The following is a 25413-nucleotide window of genomic DNA, read 5'->3' as shown; positions in this document are numbered from 1 at the left end:
TTATTTCATATGTGCATAATCAAATGCTACCCTCACCTTAATTATATAGCGAACCTTCTCTATCAACGCTCCCCAATCACAAATCTTAATGCTTGATTCATCATTATTTATTACCGTGCACACTGGAAAAATCAGGTATGGTAATAATACTTATGAACATTAATCCTGAGGTGGTTTTAGGACTTGCAACATATGATCTGGCTGTAGGATGTCTCAGACGTAAAACAAACCTTCCTCTTTCTACATAATAAATCACTGGTCCCATGTCCCTTGGAATAAGGTGGCTAGAAGAAGGCATGATTAAAACAGGTATCTAACATCGAAAAACTTTTATGGATTCAGGGATTGTGGAGCGAAGAAATATTTTTTGGGGTCTTTAAAAAACACAAACAAGCTTTGAGGCTCTTCAAGGACTGGCATTTTTTAATACCATTCATAGCACTTAGTTTTCTGTCTTAGAGAAGTTAGGTCGCATGTAAGCCAATGAAATTGTGTGGGGTACCTTTTGAACCATTTGACAGGCATTGGCTTTAGTAGATTCTAAACTTGCAGGATAAATGTCTCAAAATAAACTCCAGCTGAAGTGGTCTTTAAACAAAGGGCCTGTTTCAGATCTTGGCGGATGGGTTACTCCGTCACAACGTCGATGGATATCCAGTCCACCGAAATATAGATCCCATAGGATATAATGGGATATATTTTGGCAGACGGGATATCTGTCACGAGGGTAATGAGTAACCTGTCCGCCAAGATCTAAATAAGGCCCAAAGTCTCTTCCTATGCAGTTCAATTGGATCTATTCTATTTCCTTTTTAACAGTGGGATTTACAATGCACTTCGGAAGGGCTTCTCAGTGCACCTACAGCCCCCATTACATTTATGCCTGTGGGGGTTGAGAAACCAGTAGGTTCAGATAGGGGTGGTAATACTAATTTATCATGGACCTGTCATAAAACCAGCCAAAACGTCTATGTGTAAACTGTGTCGGAGAATGAGAAATTGCCAGGAGAAGCACTCTGTGAATTACCATTTCCTCTGGTAACTCCTCATTATACAGGGGATCCTAAGTGTTCAAGCTGTAAACCTAGTTAATTCGGCACACCTGGAGTTTATGGGATACCTGGTATCAGGAAATCTGGGATTTATGAATTTAAATGCCCTGCTCTGGGATGCTTGCAATGACGCCCTTAATGCAAAATTATATAGTGTGTCCCCAAACTCTAGGATCACTCAGCTACTTGTGTGCAACAGGACTTTTCCCTGGAATTATTAGTCACAAGGTGACATAGAGAAATTGGCCTTTATCGAAGCACTTTCATGCAATTTAAAGGTGCATGTAAAAGGCAATGGGGTATATCAGCACAGACATTTTCTAATGGAATCTCTCCTAATCATCCTAGTCTCTCATACTGACACTGAACAACCCATAGCCCACGAAACAGTAAGCCTAGGGCCAGAGCATGGCTTTAGCAATGAAGTAGAAACTGAGAAAAGAGTATGTGGACTCTTAGTTGAGTGATCTGCTTCTCATCTTTTTCCTCTTCCTTCCTCAGCTCTGGGACATTGGAGGTCAGCCACGATTCCGCAGTATGTGGGAGAGGTACTGTCGAGGAGTCAGCGCTATTGTGTGAGTATGGCATCTTATTTTACCTGTATGGTTCCTGTCTCTCAGTGGCCTTGACGGAATAGTAGCAGACCACTGACTGTGATCCTCCTAGACTTGGTGTTGATCTCCTTCATAGATCATGGGATATTATTCAAAACAGTCAAGGCCATGTTGGGGTGTGCCTTAATTTCTTTCCTCATTGTGCCATTTCTAAAATCTGCTATAAACAGCAGATTAAATTAGTTGTACTAATTTCACCTACCTTGGAAGGATGGAAGAATGTATACCTTTAAAGGAGCTGCTAAGCTCTCCTTTCTGCAAAGTCAGGTGGTGAATGAAACAAAAACATTTTTGAGGGTTCGGCGGGATGGGCAGGGAGGATATCTAGGGCAGGGGGGCTGGCAGCCTAACATGCTCACCCTGTGCCACAGTAGGGTGTTAGGTGCGAGACGGGCTGCATTTGTACCTGCAGTCATTAACACTCAATTTTACTGGACAGCATTTCTGTCTTGTAAAATTGACCCTGTGTTCCTGCAACCTGTCACCTTACCTGGGTGTAGGAACCTTTTGGCATTTGTGGTCAGGCAGAGCGGTCTCCCTCAGTCTCCACCAATCTAGATGACCTGTAATTGGATCTAGGTAGCTGAACTGTTTAGGTCTGGCTTGGCAGTGATAACGCCAGATTCCACTATAAAAGTTTACTAAGAATCCTCGGTCGACTGGACCTTTATTACCTGCTGAGAAGTGTAAAGGGGAGAATCAATGCATTCATGACTCTCTAATATGGACCAATTAAGTAAAACTCGGAAAGGATCACTGAATCTGGATTTCAATTTAGGGGTTTATTACAAAGCCAACAATAACTGAATATACAAGCACTTCATGATGAGGTTGTAAAAATACATAGGCACTAATACAAATTTCATCCTTCGAATCAGTCTAATCCAGTGTAGCATAAAAGGAATGAGTAACTCCAAAAATACTAAACAGGCAATAACCGCCCCAACATCTATATTAGTCTTCATTAGTGGCTGTAAAAGAAATCCGTTAATCTATCCCTACACTATCACTAACGGGGCATCCCTACTTAACATTACCCATGCAAGATTCAAGAAAAGGTGTCAGCTCGTGAAGACTTCCTAAGAAGTACACTCATGTAAGGGTCAGTAGGCAAAACTACAGAGTTTGTTCTAAGTCTTCCTTTTAAAAATCGATCCCTTCCTTCTACCCTTCTAACGGCTCTCTTCTAACTCATCCCTTGGGGCACTGTCCCTAATACAAAATGCACAATTGATAGAACACGCCCCTGAAACACTTCCCCTGGCCAAGCACCTCTTATTTTATTTTATTTGTTTACATTTGTAATGCGCACAGCTACCCAACAAAGGGTTTCCCGGCGCGGCAGATCCCAATAGCAATGCGGTTACAGAAAACTAGATGTTAAAGAGCCATGTTTTTAGGGCTTTTCTGAATTTGATGTAATTTGACTCAGACCGCAGTGTATGTGGCATTGAGTTCCAGAGAGAAGGTCCTAGGAATGAGAAGGACTTGCCACCCATGCGTGACAGCCTGGTCCTTGGAATTTCAAAATGATTTGCCGTGGAAGACCGAAGAGATCTGGAAGGACGATAGGGGCGCACCAGGTTTTGCAAATATTTAGGAGCGGTGTTGGTGGAAATCCTGTGCATAAAACATAGAGATTTGAATTTAACTCGGTTTTCAATTTTTAGCCAGTGTAACTTCCTGATGTATTTAGTGGTTGGAGTAGAGATGGGAATTTTACAGAGTAGTCTGGCTGCTGCATTTTGCACTGATTGCAACCTGCGGACAGTAGCTTTGTTCGCCCCCAGGTACAAAACGTTGCCATAATCTAGCCTAGATGTTATTAGGGCATTGACAACTGTTTTCTTGGTGTTTTCAGGCAGCATCCAACAGATCTTTTTTAGCCATTTTAATATGGCAAAGCAGGTGGCTGAAGTCTTTACCGCTTGCTGATGTAAACTGAGTGAGTCGTCAATAGTGACGCCCAGGTTGTGAGCGTGAGTAACCGGGGTAGGGGGGGTGCCCATTTCAGTTGGCCAATGTTGGGGTCCCCAAAGTTCTTTATTTTTGCCCAACACGATTAACTCGGTTTTTTTCGCCGTTAAGTTTTAGAAAGTTTTTTTGCATCCAGTCGGCGATTTTACAGAGTCCGAGTTGTAGGGTGGAGGAATTGTCAGAATCTGCAGCTGATAAAGAAAAAAGCAGCTGGGAATCATCAGCGTAAGAAAACATTAAAAGCCCTGTTTCCTCCACTATTTTGGCCAGGGGGCTCATATACACGTTGAAAAGCAACGGGCTAAGGATAGAGCCCTGTGGAACTCCGTGTTTGAATGTCATGGTATCGGAGCAGGCAGTTTGTGAGAAGACCTGGAACGTGCGGTTTTCCAATAATGATCTAATCCAGTTGAGAGCTGCCCCACGGATGCCCAGGGAGTGGAGTGTTTGGGCGAGGACCGCATGCGACACGGTGTCGAATGCCGCGCTGAGGTCGAGCAGCACAAGTGCCACTGTTTCGCCCTTGTCCACCATGCGGCGGATATTTTCGGTTACCCCCAGCAAGGTAGTTTCTGTGGAAAAGCCTGCACGAAATCCCGACTGGTGGGTTGGTAATAGGTCATGAGTGGTGATGAAATCGGTGAGGCAACGATGTACATGTTTCTCCAATATTTTTGCAAAGGTGGGCAGCAAGGATATTGGGCGGAAGTTAGCTGGCAAATTGGGGTCTGCGCCAGCTTTCTTCAGGAGCGGATGAATCATTGCGTGCTTCCATTCACTGGGTACAAATTGTTCCAGTAACGAAGCATTGAGAAGATCAGTGATGGTAACCAAGACGTTGCTGTTAAGTTGCTTTAAGACTGAGCATGGCAATGGGTCCTTAGGCGAGCCAGATTTAATAGTTTTTAGCAGCCTTTGAACCATATCAGGGTTCAGCAAGGGCCAACTATCAAGTGTGACAGAAGATGCATTAACCGGAGTAGAGCAATCCGGAATGCCTGGGGTATTACCCGAGGTAGGTAATGCACATTGTGGGGTAGCTTCAGTGGTTAACTTATATTTATTAGAAGCTTGATTAATGTCTTGATGAATTTGGTCGACTTTATTGATGAAGAAGGCAGCTAGTAGGTCACATTGAGTTTTATTAAGTTCAGGTGGAAGTTGAGACGTATTAGAGCCAGCCAGCTCTTTTACTAGCTTAAAAAGTGTTTTGGAGTGGTCTAAGGCATTTGTGATTTTTGTGCAGATGAATTCTGCTTTAGCCTTGCTACACTGCTTTTGATGCGCTGTTAACTGAATTTTGTATTTTTCCTTGATTACAGGTGAGTAACTCCTCCTCCATTGACGTTCAAGATTTTTACATCTAGTTTTTTCATTTTGTAAAATATCGTTGAACCAGGGCGCAGGAGAGCGGTGGGTGTTAGGTTTAAGCTTTGTTTTGGGCAGGGTGGAGTCAATGGCTGCAAGAAGCCAGTTTTGTACTGTGGAGGAAAGCTGTTGAACAGAGGTCTTAGTGCAAGGCCTATGTTCTTCCAGGAGGGTATTGAGACTGTCAATGTCAAGTTGTTTCCACTTTCTTATAAACTGGGTGGGTAGGGGAGTATTATCTTTATTTATTGGGTCGACCTGAAGGGCAAATTTAACCAAATAGTGGTTGGACCAGGGCAGAGGCTGGGCAGAATGCGTCATAATATTGTTAAGATTGGAAAAGATGGGATCTAGCAGGTGTCCAGCTCGATGAGTAGGCCCTGAGTTCTTTAAGGTTAGATTGAGAGCTGCTAAGTCATTTATGAAGTCTTTAGCTAAAGAGCATTCCTCATCCTCTAGATGCAAGTTTATGTCGCCTAAGATTGTGAAATTGGCAGTTCTCATGGCTAACGGTCCGATAAGTGCAGACATATTTGTCACCCATTTGGACGCTGCCCCCGGAGGCCGATACACAAGGACTCCGGCTAAAGTGAAATAGGGGGCTAGCGTAAGTTTAAATGTCGCCGCTTGGCAGCCATCACATAGAAGAGGTTTAAATTCGCAATTAAAAATCTTTTTGAAGATGATGGCAATTTCTCCGCCAGGTATCTTTTCCCTGTCAAGTCTAGTGATAGCGTAGGAGTCCGGAAGTGCCATAGCTATGTCTGGACCCGAACTTTCTTTGAGCCAGGTTTCAGTAATAAACAATGCATCGGGTGCTTCATCTAAGAGTAGGTTAAAAATTTCTAGTTTATGCATTGGTAAAGAGCGACAGTTGAGGCTAATAAAGGAAAAGGATTTTGTCTTTGATTTTGAGGAGTTCTTGAAGGAATCAGACAGCGTAGATTTGATCCCTACAGGGTCAATGTGTAATTGACAGGTTTGACAGGAATCCTTCTCCCACCCCAATTTTAACAACCTGCAGGAGGGTTTTGTTGCCGGTTGTAGAGCCTTCAAATCGACAGACGTATATTTGATGTAGGGGGATTCTATTGAATGTGTTGCTACATCGGCTATAGGTACCTGTTGTAGGTTGGGGACTGAACCATATGGTGGTGCCATAGCCCTGAGACACGTCCGAGGCGCGGACGGGCGCAGACGGGCTGACTCTGGCGTGACTCAGGCGCTGAGGAGGCGCTTCCGCAAACGCGACCGCTAGCGCGGAGATAGACCGTTTCCTTAAATACCGGACACTAGAGCGCTCTCACCGCTCTCGCCCCCTCACTCAAGATGGCCGCCGTAAATGCTGTTGTCACTAGCCCTCGATCTACAGCCCTAAAATCGGCTGGGAATGTCAGGAACAAAGCGAAAATAGTGGCAAGTGAGTGCCAAGTATGCCAGGTATGCTGTATGCAAACAGTATGAAAATTCGAGCAGTTTTAAAATTCGGCGTTTTTTAGGTAATTTTCCAACAAAACTTGTACTCGGTCCAACAACAGTTGGTGTGTCCTTGGGTCTCAGGCTTCTTCAGCAAGAAAGAATATCGGCTCCCAATTATCGGCATTTCGGACTACTTTGTAACAGGTCTCCTCAATACCTAACTCCTAAAACAAAAGCGTTAGTCTAACTAACAAGAACGGTGTCCTTGCACCTGCAACAGAGACATGAGAACAGAACAACCTTGCACGCACGTGAATTTCGCTGACTGCCTCCAAATGAGAGCTTTACCAGGGGTAAATGCATTTCAGGCCTACATAAACCGGAAATACAAATAGGCCTTTCATAGCACGAAAGAGCAAATACTTCATCTCGGCCTTTGACATCAAATTAAACACGCATTTAGAAATGTTGTATCTGCAAGCACGACATTCCATCACATTTAAGGCACAATTAATCCTCTCTATGTGTGCAGACTTTAATATGATGCACGTTTAAATCTAATGCATTACGTTACACATGAGCTACTTTGTTAAGCATTTGCAATGATCATCGAGAATCACACGATTCCCTCTAAATGCAATTTTACGTTTCTTGAATGGCACGACTCATTCTAACACTTCATTTACCATTGATTATTACAACACAATTTACTAACTAAAATTAACACATATAAGAATATATGCTGGTACGGACTATTCGTGAATATATTGTACCTCAACAATTTCCAGAATTTCACTGCGCTCTATCAGCAGCATAGCTGTCCCCTAATCTCACATATTCGCCAGCTAACATAACTTGAAGAAACAAGAAACAAGAGATGCTGACTCCGCCTATATATTGCTTCTGCAGCTAAATACAACATTTGATTGGGCAGAATGAGTATGTTTCTGCTGAAAGGGAGCTGATTGTACTCCTATTGGTTCATGAAAGATGTTCCCTCACCTAAAATGTCTGGGGCATTGAAGCATAATAACATGGTGGCCTGCACAATAATGGAAACATCTCACAACAGCCAGCTGTCCTTTTTCTTTTTCGTTTTATGTTTAAGCTTCCCTCACCACACTGGAGAGGATGTTGTAAATGTGTTCTGCTGGCTCAGTGGGTGGGTTTCGCCACCAGCGAAATGTCCCCATTGACGTGTCCTCTCTGCTGCTCCCATCCTGTTGCTGCTCCTCTGCCGGGCAGCCTTAGTGTGCTCAGCAGAAACAAGATGTTTGGCATCAGTTGGTCTTAAACTAAACGGACAAAAATGAAATAAACACTCACCCATGTTATCATCCCTCTCCGAATTATTGTACAAGTTCTTTGAGAGAATTCTTTGCTTTTATCAGGGCTCTAAGTGGGCTGCGTCTCTCTGCTTCTCAGACTCAGCAGGAATTAAAAGCAAACATTTGCAATGCAATAGGTTTCGCGTTTGCGAGAGTTTAAGCTATTGGCATTTTAAATGACAATGCCTTTTATTTCTATGTGTTGATAATTAACACATAAATAAAAGGCATTGTCATTTACAATGCCAATAGCTCAAACTCTTGTACATGCAAGACCTCTGCCGCTATTGTCCCGGGCTGCTCGGAAAGCGAAAGCACGCATGGCTTGCTGAATGTAGCAGGAAAGCATGTCATACCTGAAGTAGGAGAAACGCATTAAAGAAAATACTGCTTACAGAGTAAATAAGACATGTCGTCTAACAACAGAAGTAAAAGGGCCAGCCATCATGGGAGGTTACAAATGAAGACAAAGCAGTACTAAGGAGGGACTAACAATCCGATTAACGAATCAGAAGCCAACATGTACAAAGGACAATGACCCAAGCCAATGAAAAGTATGGGCGGAGGGTGGGCGGAGCTTAAAGTCCATTCTCGAACACAACATGCCTCGCAGAGCAGCACATGTACTGCCCAGCTCGACCTAATGGCATTAAAATGGGTTCTTATCAGGCTGTGAGCTTAATTTGTAAGGGCCATTTTCGGAAGGCCACTGCAGCCTGCACCACTCATTGCCCCTGCCAGCACTGCCAATGACAGTACCAACATAACATCTAACCGTCGCACTCCTAAAAGTATGACAATTCCGACTATTTCAGGCCACACAAAGCTATAAGAATGGTGTGAGAGATTGGTATTATTCATTTTCAATGCCTTTTGACTTAAGAAACACAGCTGTTGTGCACATCTCAGACAGCAACACCATATGGTGGACGGTCACTAGAGCCAGTGCTGGCAATTAAGTGCTGGTGCTGAGCACCAAAAAACTACCGGATCAAAGTAAGCACTAATCAGGCCCTATGTTCATGTCATTAACACTTCAGGCAAAAATAATGATTGATTTCTGAACAAAGACTGGAAGAGCCATTAAGATAATCCACCTCAGCGATGCAGTCCCTGTATATATTTCACTTGCTAATCCCTAAGAGTGTTTGGCTTTTTCAGAATGCTAGGTTTGTTGTTGTTGTCTTTTTTGGGCAGGTTATTTGACTTGTGTAGTGTGTACTGTGAACTGAGACACTTCTAGGTGCCCATGTGAGTTCAGGTGGTGAATGGGTGCTTAGGACAGGACACAAAAGTGTTCAGAATACACTCTCACTCAATCCTTGACCTCCCTGCAGAGCGAACAGAGCACAAGTCAAGTGTGTCCTACATAATTGAGATTTTAGTTGAAAGTGTGTGATGATGGGAAGCAGCTGTCCAAATATTGACAGGGCAAAAGAAAAAAATAACACGGTGTATCGTGAAGTGAGGGAGATGGAAGCAAGAGAGAGTATAAGAAGCATTGTGTATGACAATGTCTACACCCATGTGTTATGGAGTGGAGTGGCTGTATGTGGTGTGGAGTGGAATTATGGAGGTTGGATTGGAATTTCTAGTTGTGGAATTGTGTGGCGTGGAGTGGATTTGTGTTGTGGAATTATGTGGCATGATGTGCAGTGGAATTATGTGGATAGTAATTATGTAGTATTTAGTGTACTGCAATTATATGGAATGGGATTATGTGTCATGGAGTGTAATTATGTGGAATGGGATTTTATTTTGTGAGTGGTATGTAGTGGAGTTTAATTATGTGATGTGCTTTTGAAATTTGTGGTATGATGTAGAATTCTCTGGTGTGGATTGGATGTAGGTGGTGTGTTGTGTAATTGTGTTGTGTTGAAATATGTGTTTTGGAATGGCAAACACAGACCTGTATTGATCTACAGAAAAGTGGCAGACTATCCCCTCAACTTTTCTGTACTGGGGCATGACATTGGTCCAGTATAACTGAGTTGGGGGATAAAAGCACACTGTGTAAATGGGAAGGATGTCAGGAACCCCCCAAAAGAAACATCATAGATTGTTTGGATAAACATGTACCTTCATATGCATGCTACATGAGAGGGACGAAAGCAAAGCACCCCAGAATGTGTTCCAGATGGGAACTCTCCAGCAGCTAGTGCACTTGGCAGAGTTGTGTGATATATGGACAATTGTATGACTCTATGGAGGGGCTGGTACTAGAAGAATATCATCAGCACACTCAAGATTACCTGGAGGGAAGACTTTCCCACATGGGCACACACTAGAGTGGTAGGAGGAGTAAGGCACTGCCACCAGTAAATTGTGGAGAAGCAGGAAGAAAGAGCCTTTATATCTATCAAACAACAGAATAACTGACAGATCTTAGCAATAAGCAATGCTCAAATCAGGTTGGGCCTGTCACCCGAGGAAAATATTTATTAGGTCAGCAGTGCTACGGAGGTTTGGTATGCAAGCTGAGAAGCCACAGTGAAAAGCAATGGGGGAGGGAAGGCAAAAACGCGGGAAACAAGGTGGCAAATGAGAGAGGGCTGAAGACTAGGGAGGAGAGTCAGAGGGTTGAATGTAAAAGAACAAGGAGAGATGTAAAACAACAGTAAGGAGGATTGACTTTGCAACTTCTTTGAAGTGTTATAACAGGTGTACTGCTACAGTTTTGAAAGTATACATACAAACAAACAAAATCAGGGGCAAAAAGAGGAAAAGCTAATTGGATTTATGTAATGAAACAACCTTCACCTGTCTGTATTCACAGAGGAAATAAGCATGCAGATTAAAAGATAGGTGTGCTGCCGCCATGCTGTAGTGCCCAGAGTCAGTTAGCATTCTAGTGCTAACCCTGTAATTACACCGAACACCCACCCACCACTGATGTCACTGGTCAGGTGACACAGCTTCAATAAATGAGGCCTAGCCCACGTGCTCTGGGCCAGTTGCACCATGCATCCAGTGTGTCCGTGTCGCAGTCTTTATTAGCATGAGAGCCTAAGGCCCACAAGACCTTACAATAGTGACGAGGGTGGACGCTAGCCACGCGTGCCGCAGATGAAAGAAAACTTCGTGGGAAAAGGGAAGGGAGCTGCCTACATCAACGGCACACCCCCGGCGAAAGGAGCCGGCTACCGAGAGGCCCACGGGCCCCAGGCCTGAAGGACAAGGAGAGAGTGACCGGGAGCCCACCCCGCATCTCTCTAACCCTGCCGAGTGCTGCCCGCCGTGGGAACACCATGAAGGAGAAAGCGGACCGGACAGAGCCCACCTGCACCGGCCGCAACTGTGCCCCTGAAGAGGAGCGGACCGACCAGAGCCCACCCGCGTCGGCCGCGAGAGAATAACCCCCACAGAGTGAAGAGCGGACCGACCGGAGCCCACCCGCGTCGGCCACGGGAGATTGACACCCACAGAGTGAAGAGCGGACCGACCGGAGTCCACCCGCGTCGGCCGTGACTGAGCCCCCCTGCCTGGGGTGAAGAGAGAGCCATGCAGAACCCACCTGCATCGGCCGCCACCGAGCCGAAACTGGATGCCCCACAGATGCGGCAACCACAGTGAGACCTCCGCGGAGCCCACCCGCGTGGAAGGTGAAGGCCCGTCGGCCGGAGGTAAGCCCGGGCACTGGAGAGGCCTGAGGGGCAGCGCGAGACTGGAGCGACCCTTCCCCCCCCTCTCCCTCGAGGCAGCCGGAAAGCAAAGTGAGAAGCGGAGCCCACCCGCGTGGCCGTGGCGCCCTGCCGAGCGCAGTGCGGCCTACAAGGAACATTGTATATTAAAGCAAGGCCAGCGGAGCCCACCCGCGGCCTGCCTGCGGCGACCCCTGCTCCCGCCGCGCAGCGTGTGACTGAAGCTGCTGCGGTGGGGAGCGTATGAAAACTGCCGGGCGCCAAATGAATAAGCGGAGCCCACCCGCGATCAACACAAGTGCCCCAAAGTCCGAGCACACACACACACATACCCCCCCCGTGCAGCACAGGGGTAAGGAGCCCGCTGCGGGTAGGGGCAAAGAGAGACAGCAGCGAGCGGCTTTGAGACGGGTGCCGACACCCCTGCATGGCCCGCATGCGAAACTGACTCCACCACAAAGAAAGTAAAGCGCCCGCAGAGTGAGGAGAGCTGCAGGGCGCCCAGACAATCAAAGCGGAGCCCACCCACTGTAAAGTGCAAACACTCACCACAAGGAAGCCAGCAGTGACACTCACCACGAGGAAGCCAGCAGTCCCTGGGAGCCGCGCTGGCCTGTCACAGCCCCAGCTCAGCGGGTGCAGCAGGATACAGGACAGGAGCAGCCCTCCACGGGTCCCAGGAAGCACGAGGTCCACAGCGTTAGGAGCCCACACAGATTCGAGAGCTAGAAGAACAAAGCACTGTCACCTAGTGGCCAATTGTGAAATTGCCCCTGCAAATCCCAATAAACCCTGTAACAGGACTGGAGCAAGCCCAAGGCTGCCAAAGCACCTAACATGCCCAAGGATAAGTGAGCAGCAGATCAAGGTATCTGCGTAGTTCAAGGAGGAAACGCAACAGTGGACAGTTTCGAGATCGGACTGCAGGTGCCAAATGACACACAGCAGCACAAAACTGGCACAGCAACGCCAAGCAGCTGCGCAAGACTGGCGTTCAGACACCACACAGAGAGAGAAATGCCACGACACCGACAAGGGAGTGCGCAGGAATGTGCCAGGAGCGCAAGGACTATACACAGTACCCGGACTAGCATAGCACTGTGATGCGCAGAAAGGCGCCAAGAGTGAAGGAACTCCGCACCAGGTGACAGCGCAACAACACAAGGAGAAACCGACCAAGCGCAAGGACACTGTCACACCGGAACGCCACCACACAGCCTGAGCAGATAAAAGGCGACGGCGCAGGAGCGCGCCAGAAGCGGAAGAACACGTCAGAACCCAGGAACGCGCCAGAAGCCCCAGAAGCGCGTCAGGAGTGCAGCAACTCCACGCAGGACATTCCAAAGGATCACAGCCAGCAACGAACAGAAGAAGCAAGACCAGAAAAAGGTCAACGGAGTGGTGACGCAACCCTCCAAAAGCAACACCCAAGAAGCACCCACGCCACGCCGGAAGAGAATGCAGCGATACCTAGTGGCCACAGGTCATCGCTGCAGCAGTATGGCGAAAGTAGGAGCACCCCCTCACAAACCGACAATGGTTCTGGAACCCGGCACCAAGAAGGGTTAAAGCCGCATGACGTACATGCGCAGCAGGGCAGACAGCACTAGCCCAAAGCAGCAAGTCACAAGGAAGACCCGACGAGCGCACCCAGATGCGCACCAAAGCAAGCCGAACTGCGACGCAAGGAAAATGGTTGCGCAGACAACCCGCAGCATGCAAGACTCAACACAAGAGCAACCTGACCACTCAGCCTGGTCACAAAGCACGAATCCGACCAGCCAGATGGTCGCACCACAAAGCCTACCTACCGGACATTGGCAGAAGGGACCAGCACGAGGTCCAAGAAGCTAAGCACCACCCATCCTACCTGCCAGACATCGGCAGAAGGGACCAGCACGAGGTCCAAGAAGCTCAGCAACACGAAGCCTACCTGCCGGACATCGGCAGAAGGGACCAGCACGAGGTCCAAGAAATTCAGCCAAGGCGCGGTCCGAGGACATGGACCCACGAACTTCAACTACACAAAATAACGGAAGCGACAGAAAGAAGATGTGATGGTTGCAACGCTAACCCTGGGAGTTGAGTGACAAGAAGACAGGGTCCTAAGACTAGGACAAGACCAGGAAGACACGTGCAAGGTGCGCGCGGTGCATGGGGAAGCCTGGTCAGAGAAGATGAAAGAAGACAGGGCCAGGTTACGTCGCGAGAAGGAAGGAGAAATCAGAGTGGCCACCGCCACTGGAAGAAGAAGGAAAGAGAAATCAGAGTGGCACACTGCAATCTCAAGAAGAAGGAAGAAAGAACAGAGTGGCCACCGCCAATGAGAAACAAGGAAGGAGAAATCAGAGTGGAACGCAGCCACTGCAAGAAGAAGCCGCCCCTGCGGAAAGAAGGAAGGTGACAGGCACTGGAACACCTGAGTGTAGTGGAAGACAAGGCCTGGCAAGAGCACTGGCAGCGCAGACCGAAGACAGCTACCTATGAGCCATCCACATGGCGATCGCAGAAGAGAGCAAGCTAGACTGTTGGCGATATCTACCTCTGGGGTTGAACGGAAGACTGGATGGCTAGACAGCTCACTCCTCCGGAAGCCGAGAACCTGACCACCTCACACCAGCCCGTGGCAACCCAGGAAGCAGAGGCCTCAAGGGACTCTGGTGGCAGCAAGTCCCGCACGGGAGACAGATCTACAGATGCGCGTCTGCAGGACCCTCGGGGATGAAAGCCTCGCAAGCAAGGAAAAGAGTCGACAACCCAACCTTCAGGTGGAACTAGGACACAACTGTGAGGCTCGTGGAGCGCCCTGCTCACGGCCCGAAGGCTATGGTAGAGCAACACGACCGAGAACACTAGTCCAGTGGAAACCTGGCAGGGAGGTCCTCCCGGACATCTTGTGGCAGAAGAAAACCGGCGAGAGGGGCATCCTAGTGAGAGGGATGTTTGCACCTACTCTATTCACCTGCCAAGAGACAACACTAAAGCCTGCCCGGAAACATTACGAAGCCAGAAGAGAGAACAAAACCAGAAGACCGTTGACACCTATGTCATCCATCTCTCTCTCATCATCAATGGAGCGAAACAAAGGCAGGGCTGAGAACAGCGTACAGACAGCACAGACTAAGAATGAACCCGCCGAACATCTGCGAACCGTGCCACCGAGAACTGTTAGTCCTGAATGCAAGAACTATACTGCCTGCGGCCTGCAAGCAGCCAAAGAGACCCATTTGAAAACACAATTCCAATGTTACATTTCTGTGTTTTCTTTCCCCCACAGGTTTTTGGACTTTTCCGTTTGGTTTAATTTTTAACCAATTTTGGGAGGGATGTAGTGCCCAGAGTCAGTTATCATTCTAGTGCTAACCCTGTATTTACACCGAACACCCACCCACCACTGATGTCACTGGTCAGCTTCAATAAATGAGGCCGAGCCCACGTGCTCTGGGCCAGTTGCACCATGCATCCAGTGTGTCCGTGTCGCAGTCTTTATTAGCATGAGGGCCTAAAGCCCACAAGACCTTACACATGCCATGCAGAAATAAAGAAAAGGGTGCGCCCCCCAAAGCAGCCGCATGCCAAAAGATGAAGTGCGGCAGCCATGAAATTGGCGCTGTGGTGATCATCAGCTAAAAGTTAGAAGTGTGCAAAAAAATAGAAAGGGGCGTGACCTCCCGAAGCAGCCTCATGCTGGAAGATGAAGCGCGACGTCCGTGAATCCGTGAAACAACCGCTGCACTGATTAATAGGAACACAAAAATACTTGTGTGAAGAGCGACATGGGAGGAGTTGGGAGTGAAGAATGCTGCAATAAAATACAAGCAGCTATGGGCCCAAGCTGAACACAAACACACACCAAAACACGAGCAGGACCCTGTTAGCTAATGAGTGTAACAGCAACCCTCTCAATATACAGTACTTTCTCATCTCTCGATGGATGGGGACCCCAGTACGTGCACTGTTTGCAAACAAACTTTAGGAGGTACTAGTGCAGAGCCAAACCATTCCCAATTGTGGGGTTGGGGTCCTGGGTTGAAGGGGTTATAATTTAGCATTCCTCCATTTCATGGGTCCTGGGTGCATATTCTGCTTTCAGGCCTGCCAAGTATCACGCATCAGGCGTAACACATTTCAGTGTGGTGTTCCACATCACCGCACTGAAATGCATTGTCACGCATTTTAATGCCACAGTACTGACTCTCTGCTGCCTGTACCTAGCGCTGAGTAACTGGCCACGCCAGGCTGCTAGCGTGCGCACCTGTCACACATGCTCTGGCTCTGCTGCTCCTGGCAGACTTTGTGTCCCGGGCACTGCCACCAGTGCACTGCTGCTACAATGTATCTTAATAGCCTGCTGGAAAACTCCCGGGGTGCGGCTGAGTCACTCACTGACGACTACAGCCACGCCTGACTTCACCCGGCCGAGGTGCGCAAGCCCGTCGCAGCCAACTGCAAATGTGAGGCATGTGCGTGACCTCTACAGACCACCGACTTACTACAGAAAACTTCAGACTCCGGTGAGCCTGTTATCTTTTACCAATCGGATGTGAATGTAGCACGCTCGTAATAACTCTCTGAAACAGCCAGGGGCGACACTAACTCCGTGACACACACCTCTAGGCGGGCTGGCCCTGCCGCCCGCGACAGAGTTTAAGTGGTTTTTGGGAGCGCGCTGCCCGGCCTACATTGGTATCCCATGACCGGACCAAGCTGCCGCCGTAGAGTGGTGGTGCAGCCTCAGCAGGCTGCCTGGCTGCCCTGCAGGGTGGCCATGAATCAATGCCGCAAGAGTCATGAGGGTGTCCTGCACCGTGGCGCTGCCCGGACCACCCGACAGTGCCGGGGGGAGACCAGAGTGTCACACACTGTTCCCCCGACCTGCCTACGAGGCTCTTTCAATATGCAGCTGTAAGTAGTACGATGATCATCATGCCTCTAATCAGTGCGGTGTGCGGAGACTCTGTACCGCTTGTTTACTTTGCAGTAGAGAGCGTGCGGCCCTTCGCCGTGTGTCTTTTTGTCCATTGCACAGAAGCTCCCTGTGTAATTGGCTCTTTCCCTATGCTTATGCTCCCTGTGTCCAGTCTTGTCACGTCACTCTTTTACTGCTTGCACTTTAGAACACAAGAGCGGCAAAAGATGCACCAACGCGGAGCAGTGGCTGAAACCATCCACAAGAAGAAATTAGCATAAGTGAGCGACCTGCAGTGGTAGCTGACAGAGGATGGCCACGGCTATTGACTTATACAAGTTTAATCCAGGTTTAAACCACGACAGGCTGAGTTGACTGATAATACCTTGGTGCACTTAGGAGAGCAGAGCCGGTCCGTTTAAACCCCCCGCATTCTTTTTAATAACACAATTGCAAAGCAAGCTTTGCTACGAGTGCCTCCTAAGCCATCGTACATGTAATGTAATCTAATTCAATGGGCTTCATTTCTTACTCACGCTCTGCAAGGCACAGTTCAATTGTTAGATTTCTAGTCTCGTCATTGCCTCAATATCCTGTGATTCTGGGCAAATCATTTAGTCTCGCTGGGCCTAAAAAAAAAGTGGCATCTGTAATGTAGCTGATGGTGCTCATGCAAACGGTGCACCAATACTCAGTTTGTGCTATATAAAACAAAAAAATCAGAGTTTCAGGCACTATGACCCTTTAAATCCACACATCTAAATCGGCAGAGGGCAAGTAAACCACAAAGAACCAGTCCTACACGTTATTTTTGTTCCTGGTCCCTGTGTGATGTGGTGCTCAAGTCTTATTTTTTTCTTTAAATTCTGGGACTTGTAGTCATGCTCACTCCATTATAAAACAGGAATACAAGTCTCAGAATTCAAAGAAAACCCTAGATTGGAATAGATGGAACTGGGAAACATGGACGCTATGAAGATTCTTTCACATTGTTTTAAATCACTTTTATTGCTGGTATTTGTGCAGCACTTTCAACCATTGTTGATTGATTGATTGATTGATTTTAGCTTTTATATAGTGCATACTGTCACCTTACGGGCATCCTGGCGCTTAAAAACAGAGAGCAAGCCTTGACCAGAGTGGAGCAGGTCGCACAGAGTGGAGGAACACAGACTAGATCGTGGGATAGAGCCAGGTCTTTAGATTCCTGCGGAATTCTAACAGAGAGCTTGCTAATCTAAGGTTCTGAGGGAACTCATTCCATAGACGCGCGCCAACCCTACTGAAAGCCCTAGCTCCAAGCCTAGCCCTCTTAAACCGAGGAGTAGCCAGCAGGCCAGTGCTAGAAGAACGAAGCTGCCTTGTTGGAAGATACCATTCAAAACTTTCCTGCAGGGGGACCGGGCCAAGTTTGTGCACCGCGTGGAAGACCATACACAGGGATTTAAAGTGTACCATTTCCCTGACAGGCAGCCAGTGGAGCTCCCGCAGCGCCGCGGTAGAGGAGGAACTCCGTGGCCTACCAAGAGCCAATTTAGCTGCTGCAGACTGGATTCTTTGCAAGCCTTGAAAGATGTACCCAGGGGCTCCCAAATAGAGGGCATTGCAATAGTCCAGCCTGCTGCCCACAATGCTGCTCACCACCAAAGTGCGATTCTCAGAAGGTAATAAAGGGAGTATTTTGCGCAGCATGCGGATCAGGGTAAAGCAAACACTCGCAGTTTTATTAGCCTGTGATTCCATCTGGAGATCAGCATCGAACAATACCCCCAGGTTGCGGACTTTCCTAACCGGGATGAGCAAATCATCCTCTGGTATGTGTCTGAAATCACCCGGCAATCATCTAGATATCCTGCCTGCAGAGCAGAACATCACCTCCGTCTTTCCACTATTAAATTGTAGGGAGTTCCTTCGAAGCCAGTCCGATGTCTGCCTCATACATTGCTGGAATACCTCCATCGATATTGCATGGTCCCCTTCCAAGGAAAAGGCCAGCTGTGTATCGTCGACGTAATTGATTAAGCTGACTCCGAAGGATTTAATGATAGAAAACAGGGGCTGCAAATAAACATTAAAAAGAATAGGGCTTATTGCAGAGCCCTGCGGCACCCCATGGGCTACGGCGGATTTAGCCGAGGAGAAAGTTGCAAGGGTTACGACCTGCTGGCGACCTTCCAAATAGGACTGAAGCCAAAGCAGTGCCCGGCCTCTCACTCCCAACCTCCTCAGCCTCTCCGTCAGTACAAGATGGTTTACCGTATCGAAAGCGGCCGACATGTCAAGAAGTACTAGAATAGTAACATTCCCGCTGTCGGCCTGCATACGTAGGTTATCCATCATTGTAGTCAGGGCGGACTCAGTCCCATGCCCCGGATGGAAGCCAAATTGATCTTTATCCAGTAGAAGATTCTCCTCCAGAAAGCAGGATAAAGTCCTGCTGACTGCTTTCTCCAGAATCTTCACCGGATATGGGAGGAGGGAGATGGGCCTGAAATTAGCTGGTACTGATGGGTCCAGAGAAGGCTTTTTAATCAATGGGGACACCACCGCTAATTTCCAGCAATCTGGGACCTTACCTTCCTCCAAAGACTGGTTGCAGATCTGCCTCAGCCAAGGAAAGGTGCTATGCCCTAGAGATTTCCAAATTTTATGGGGAAACAGATCCAGGGGAGAGCCAGAGGAGACCTTGTCACCCAAGTTGTCAAAGGCCGTAACAGTTAACATCTGGAAATTATCCAGATAGACCGGCAAAAGCGGCTCGTCCTGGGCCAGATGGTCGGAATTAGGTGGTGTAATGTTAGCATTTTCTTGCAGGTTATTCACAATACTTGCGATCTTATCCTGAAAGTGTAGGTTGATGACATTGCATAGTGTTTGGGACGCTACAATTTTATTTTCTAAGCACGTGGGGGTCGAAAGATCTTTAACTATTTTGAATAGGGCTCTAGTCCCATTGGGCGCCTGAATAATAGGTTTGGCATAGAAATTGAAGAACTGGGATTTCAAGTACCCAGCGGCGCCAGGGACACGCCCAAAATCCTCTGGGTTCCCTTGCCTTGGTATACAGAGACACGGAATACTTCTAGGTGGCGTCAGAGATCAAATTTATTAGCTGCAGCTAGTAGCAGAAATCCCAGCAATACAACACAGTGTACAACTCAAGAAACTGCTCAATTTTACTAAGGCGAGACATCCCTATTTATACACAAAAAGGTAAATTTAAAATGCACGCCCCTGCACCAAAATTAAACCAATAGAAAATACATGACATCACACAGCATCATATAGTAAAGCTCATTTTACAGTGTCCCAACCCACAAGTTCATATTTAGGCATATCTAAATAATAATCTGGAAGGCCCGGACAAACCCTTAATTGAAAGCGTAACCCATGAAATGAAGAAACAGTAAAGAAAAGTAGTTTCAGATAATGTGCAAGATAACAGAAACAAAAAGAAACTTAAAAGTTAACAAATGTCTTGAATGGTGATTGGGAAAGTGGATAACGATCTTGCAGGGAAATTGGCTTGGCAGGGTCAATTTCAGGTGAAAGGCCAGGTTCTGAAATTAACTCCAGCGCACGAAGGAAACCTTAGTTAATGTACACATGACCCACAAAAGGTCAGACTGCTTTGCTCGCAGACTAACTTCTGAGGCCTACATAAAAGGCAACACCAGACGGCAGTCACGACGCATGGCAAAAACCCATGTTTAGAAAAGAAAGTCGTGCACTTTAAAAGCACACAGAATCACAGAACCTCAGACCCTCCTTTTGCCATTACGTAGGCAATAGCCTAAACTCATGTCAATCTGAATCTAGGTCTATATCTATTCTCATCAGGTCATCAAGGTGTTGCTGTAACATCATCTTATTATCCTTCACTTCTCTCTGGACTGGTCTTCTCACACAGATCGTAGCACAAAGACTACAAATGGTGGGACCACACTGGATGCATAAACAACACGAGAAAAGGATAGCTAACGCCATACCAAGGAACATCAGAATCTTCCATCCCCATTTGGACAACAATTCCCATAACCATCCCATCAACGACCAGTCTCCTTCGTCCACATGAGTAGACTCAGAGATCTTATGTAGTCTAGAGATGGCTTGGTACACTGTCGGGGCATTATCTGGTATGAAAACGCAGCAACTAGATCTAATCAATTTGCATACCCCACCTCTATCTGCAAGTATAATATCTAAAACAAAACGGTTCTGTAATGTCATAAGGCGATCCGCTTGAAGCTCAGCTGTAATATTGCTAAGGGCACCTGCAGTCTCATTTATAGTGACCTCAACCACTCTCGTAAGCGGACGAATATTCCTACTATTAGCCATAGGACCCCAAAAGGGTAAGAAACCCTTAAAGAAGTCTCCAGCTTCTTGTGCGACAGTATCTTTCGCATCGATTACACCTCTACCATATCTTGTCTTATGGTAATCGGAAACAGCAGTGTATGTAGGGGGAAGCAAAAACGCTACATAACATGTGCCGAAAAAATCAGATGGCAACCATGTGTATGCTCTATCGTGACAAACAAAATACGTGCCTTTAGCTGGTCACGAACGGAGGAGATTTCTGGGACGTATAAACGTATGTGTGAACACACACACTCTTACCAAGCTGAGCTCTCGGATTCTGACCATTACCTTGCAAACAAAAATGACCTCGGTGGGGTACAATCCAAATAGGGGGAGACCTTTGCTGCCTTTCTTTCTCCGTCAAGCTAACACTATATATTGTCTTATTCCAACCGACATATGCTTGTATCTCATCTTTAGGGTTAGCATTATACGCGTCAATATCTCTAATCATATCGACTATTCCCCGTATCAAAGCATTCTTGCTCACGTTATCGTTAACAGAACGCACTGGGACCTTCGTTTGCATAGATAAACATCGATTGGAGTGCCCAAGCTGACCCATTAGGTGCAAAAGGCAAAACCAAATATGGCATTCCCTTGTCTGTAGTATGTGGCATAAGACCACACACCCAACAATTCGTGGTATTTATGACTAGCTGATGCTGATGCAACATCTGTATAAACGAATTATTCACAAATTCTGATCTTCGTGCCTGTTCATGTTCCGGTAACATATGAAACTCATGTGGAGAAACAGTAGAAAAAGAAAGAGTAGGTTGGGAGGTAGATGTAAGCGGCAATTGTGTAACATAGAAAATCCAACCCACACAAGCTAACGTAATATTCACAAGCATAAGGAAACACATTATTAAAAAACATTTGCTACGAACCAATGTACACATTTTCATTTTGAAACCACTTTTCTCAACACCTTTCTCAGACCCAAAAGACTCCATCCTCTAACCGTGCTGTTCGCGGCGGTTGGGTGTTCCGTGCTAAGGAATGCGTCTGTCAGTCCAGGGAACGCCCTGAGACCAACCAGAACCTCAACCTTGTGTCTTCGGCTTGCACTCCCAAGTCTTTACACCGCGACCTTACAGCTGAGTCCGGATGGTGACTCGAAAAAGTAAAAAGTAAAAGAAAAAAGTCTCTTGATCTGACGAGGTGTAATTCGCTATATAAAAAATTCCAGTTTCAACTTTATTTGTCCATATGTACAGTCATTCGCGGTCTTAGATCGTAGCGTTCTTTATTAGGTACAGTTGGATCCTTAAATAAAAGTTCCGGATTGGTGGTGTCAATCTTTAGATGAGGAGGCACAGCAGCTTGCAGAACATCATCATCCTCGCGTTCTGACCGTGTCCATGTCAAATGAGCATCACTAAATGGAACAAATCTAGGAGTTTTTTCACATTCAGAATCAGCTATACCTCCCCTCACCCACTTGTCATATGGTAAGGGCAATGGAACTTTTTTACAATGGATGGCATGCACCCAGTTCTTCTTGCCAGCTACTCTACAGCAGTTCGAGTCACTAACAAAACTAAATGCGGTCCAGTCCACCTCGGCTCCAAATTCTTTGTTCGTTGAAAATTCTTCGTGAGAATATAATCGCCGGGTTGAATTGTGTGTCCTGGATCCGCAGTTGCTGTCGGTAGACTGTCATAGACCTGTTGGTGGAGAACACGTAATTTAGCAGTCAAGTCATGTAAGTAATCCACCAACATAGGGTACTCAATACTGCTGTATTCTTTGGGACGAGGCACACCCCAAACATTCGCAGGACGACCAAACACAATTTCATACGGACTAAGTCCCACTCGAGAATGCACAGTCGTCCTTGTTGACAAAATAGCCAACGGCAAGGCATCCGGCCATGTAAGACCAGTGCTCGCTTGTACCTTAGCTAATTTCAGCTTCAAGGTACCATTGTAACATTCAACAAGTCCAGTAGACTGGGGGTGATTCGCTGCATGGAACTTTTGATTTATTCCCAATCCAGCACACACTTTCTTCATGATTTGACCCACAAATTCACTCCCTTTGTCAGACCATACAATCCTCGGCAGACCATACCTAGGGAAGTACTCTCTCAGCAAAACCTTGGCTGTAGATAAGGCAGTATTATCTTTTAGGGGGTAGGCCTCTATCCACCTGGAAAAGGCACAAACAACCACAAGGACATTCTTCAAATTATTGCATCTCTCCATGTGAATGTAGTCTAACTGTATCACTTCAAACGGATACGTTGGAGGAGCAAAATGACCAGCTGGAGTTGGAGTTCCCTTACCAGGATTATACTTCAGACAAATCATACAATGTTTCACCACGTTTTCTGCACATTTCGGAATTCCAGCATTCTGCCAAACTGGAGCCAACAACTTGCATATTCCCTTCGAACTTATGTGAGCCATTCCATGAGCCATTGTAACCACTGGGAGCACATACGCATCTGGCAACAGCCATCGCTGGTGTTCTGACAACTCAACCCAACAACCTGTCGAATCCAACATACCCGTAGTCTCTCTCCAAACACTCACTTCTTTCTCAGTCGCTTCAGCCTGAATCATTTTCACACTTTCTATTGTGTCTTCACACATTCCACCAGCCATAACCCAATTAGCTGGGCCTGCAACATACATACGGCTCATCATGTCTTACGCCGTTTCCTTCGCAACTTCATCTGCAAACGCATTCCCTCGACCAACATCGTCCACAACTTTCTTATGCGCACTACACTTCACAATTGCAATCTGCTATGGGAGAGTGAGAGATTCCAGAAGTTCATTCACCACCTGCCCATGCTGTATTTTTGTCCCATGCGAAGTAAGGAACCCACGCTCTCTCCACAAACGCCCAAAACTATGGGCAACACCAAATGCATACTGACTATCGGTGTAAACATTCACTCGCTTTCCTTCTGACAACACACACGCTCTCGTCAATGCAATCAACTCTGCTGCTTGCGCAGAATTCTGTGGTATGCGTGCTGTCTCAACAACTGTATGTAAAGTTGTAATAGCATACCCTACAGTCGTTTCACCATTCGGAAGCTTAAAACACGAACTATCTACCCATAGGGTACCATCAACATCCGTAAGGGGAGTATCCCTCAGGTCAACTCTAGCTTTCGTTTCTTCCTCTGTACGAAGAAAACAATCATGCTGTTCCTGAGGATCCTTCTCTGTAGAGATCGGTAACAACGTAGCTGGATTCAGCACATTACATCGTTTAATGTGAACATGACTAGCCAACAATGTCAACTCGTAACATGACAGACGTGCACTAGTAAGGTGCTGTATCTTAGTCCTGTTCAATAAGGTATCCACTGCATGTGGGACCATCACAATCAACGTATTGTCCAATACCAAACCAGCAGACTGTCGAATAGAAACAGCCGCTGCAGCTGTAGCTCTCAGACAACTCGGCAACGCCTTAGCAACTGGGTCTAACGTTGCTGAAAAATACGCACATGGACGCTGCTTTTCCCCAAATGGTTGTGTCAACACTGACAACGCACAACCTTCTCTCTCGTGCACGTACAACGTGAAAGGCTTACTATAATCTGGAGTACCCAACACAGGAGCCGAACACAATGCATTGCGTAGTTCAGAAAAACTTTTCTGACATTCGTCAGACCAAGGAAGAGGATGCGGAGTGTCTTTCAGAGTCAATGCCAACAGTGGTTTCGCTAGCAAGGAAAAATTGGGGATCCACTGTCTACAATATGATGTAATACCTAAAAAGGCACGCACTTCTCTCTGTGTGGATGGTACATTCATTTGCGCAATCGCTTGAATTCGTTCTGGGGTCAATCTCCTTCCCTCCTTCGACAAGAGATGACCTAAGTAGGTCACTTCTTGGCGACAATATTGCAACTTTGACACTTTATGATGAAGGTCAGACAAATACCGAAACAAAGAAAGAGTAGCCTCCTTACAAATCTTTTCATCATCAGCAGTAATCAACAAATCATCGACGTACTGAATAAGAGTAGCACCAACAGGTAACACAAAACCGTCAAGCTGAGTTTTCAACGCGTGACTATAGATGGAGGGACTTTCACAATAACCTTGGGGAGCTCTCTTAAACCGGAAGCTTCGGCCTCCTAATGAGAAGCCAAAAATATCCCTACTCTCCTCAGCAATAGGAATACTGAAGAAAGCATTCTTCAAATCGATGACAGAAAACCAAGCTGCCGAAGCAGGAATCAAAGTCAACAAAGCGGTGATATCAGGTACAACAGGAAACTGTGGCACTACTATCTTATTGACCTCTCGAAGGTCGATCACAAACCTGTACACAGGTGGCTGGGAAGCATCAGTACGTTTAAGAACAGGCAAAACAGGACTGTTACACACATTACCTCTCGTTTCCTCAACTACACCCTTCCCAACCAGATCATAGACAATCGCTAAAAGAGCTCTCTCACCAACGCTCGAAATCTTGTATTGTGGAATACAAGGTAGCCTAGCATTTGACTTAAGGGTGACAACATAAGGTGGAATCTGCAAAAGACCAACATCATTTGGACCTGTAGCCCAAAGTGTATCAGGAAGCGAACGCAATTCCAGTGGCAAACAATTCTTAGACAAATACATTGGAGAAATCACTTTCTTACCAAGGGTAAGTTGTACTCCCGAAGGAGAACAATGCAATGTCGCATACAATGTTTTCAGCAAGTCCAAACCCAACAGATTTTCACCACAACCAGTCGTTAAAATAAGTGGAGCTTCC

General features: G+C 46.7%; 1 protein-coding gene across 1 annotated transcript in view; it reads left to right on the top strand.

The window, feature by feature from the left end:
• ARL8A (ARF like GTPase 8A) overlaps positions 1-25413 on the top strand; it is a 222894-nt gene that overhangs the window by 109414 nt on the left and 88067 nt on the right. Inside the window, exon 3 of the mRNA XM_078644165.1 lies at positions 1554-1627. Coding sequence (XP_078500291.1) covers positions 1554-1627 — 74 coding nt within the window. The remainder of the gene's footprint in view (positions 1-1553; positions 1628-25413) is intronic.

This window comes from Lissotriton helveticus, chromosome 5_1 (genome assembly GCF_964261635.1).
Source record: "Lissotriton helveticus chromosome 5_1, aLisHel1.1, whole genome shotgun sequence".
NCBI lineage: Eukaryota > Metazoa > Chordata > Amphibia > Caudata > Salamandridae > Lissotriton > Lissotriton helveticus.
The sequence above is the reverse complement of the archived record's forward strand: the minus strand, read 5'-3'. Positions and strand labels throughout refer to the sequence as shown.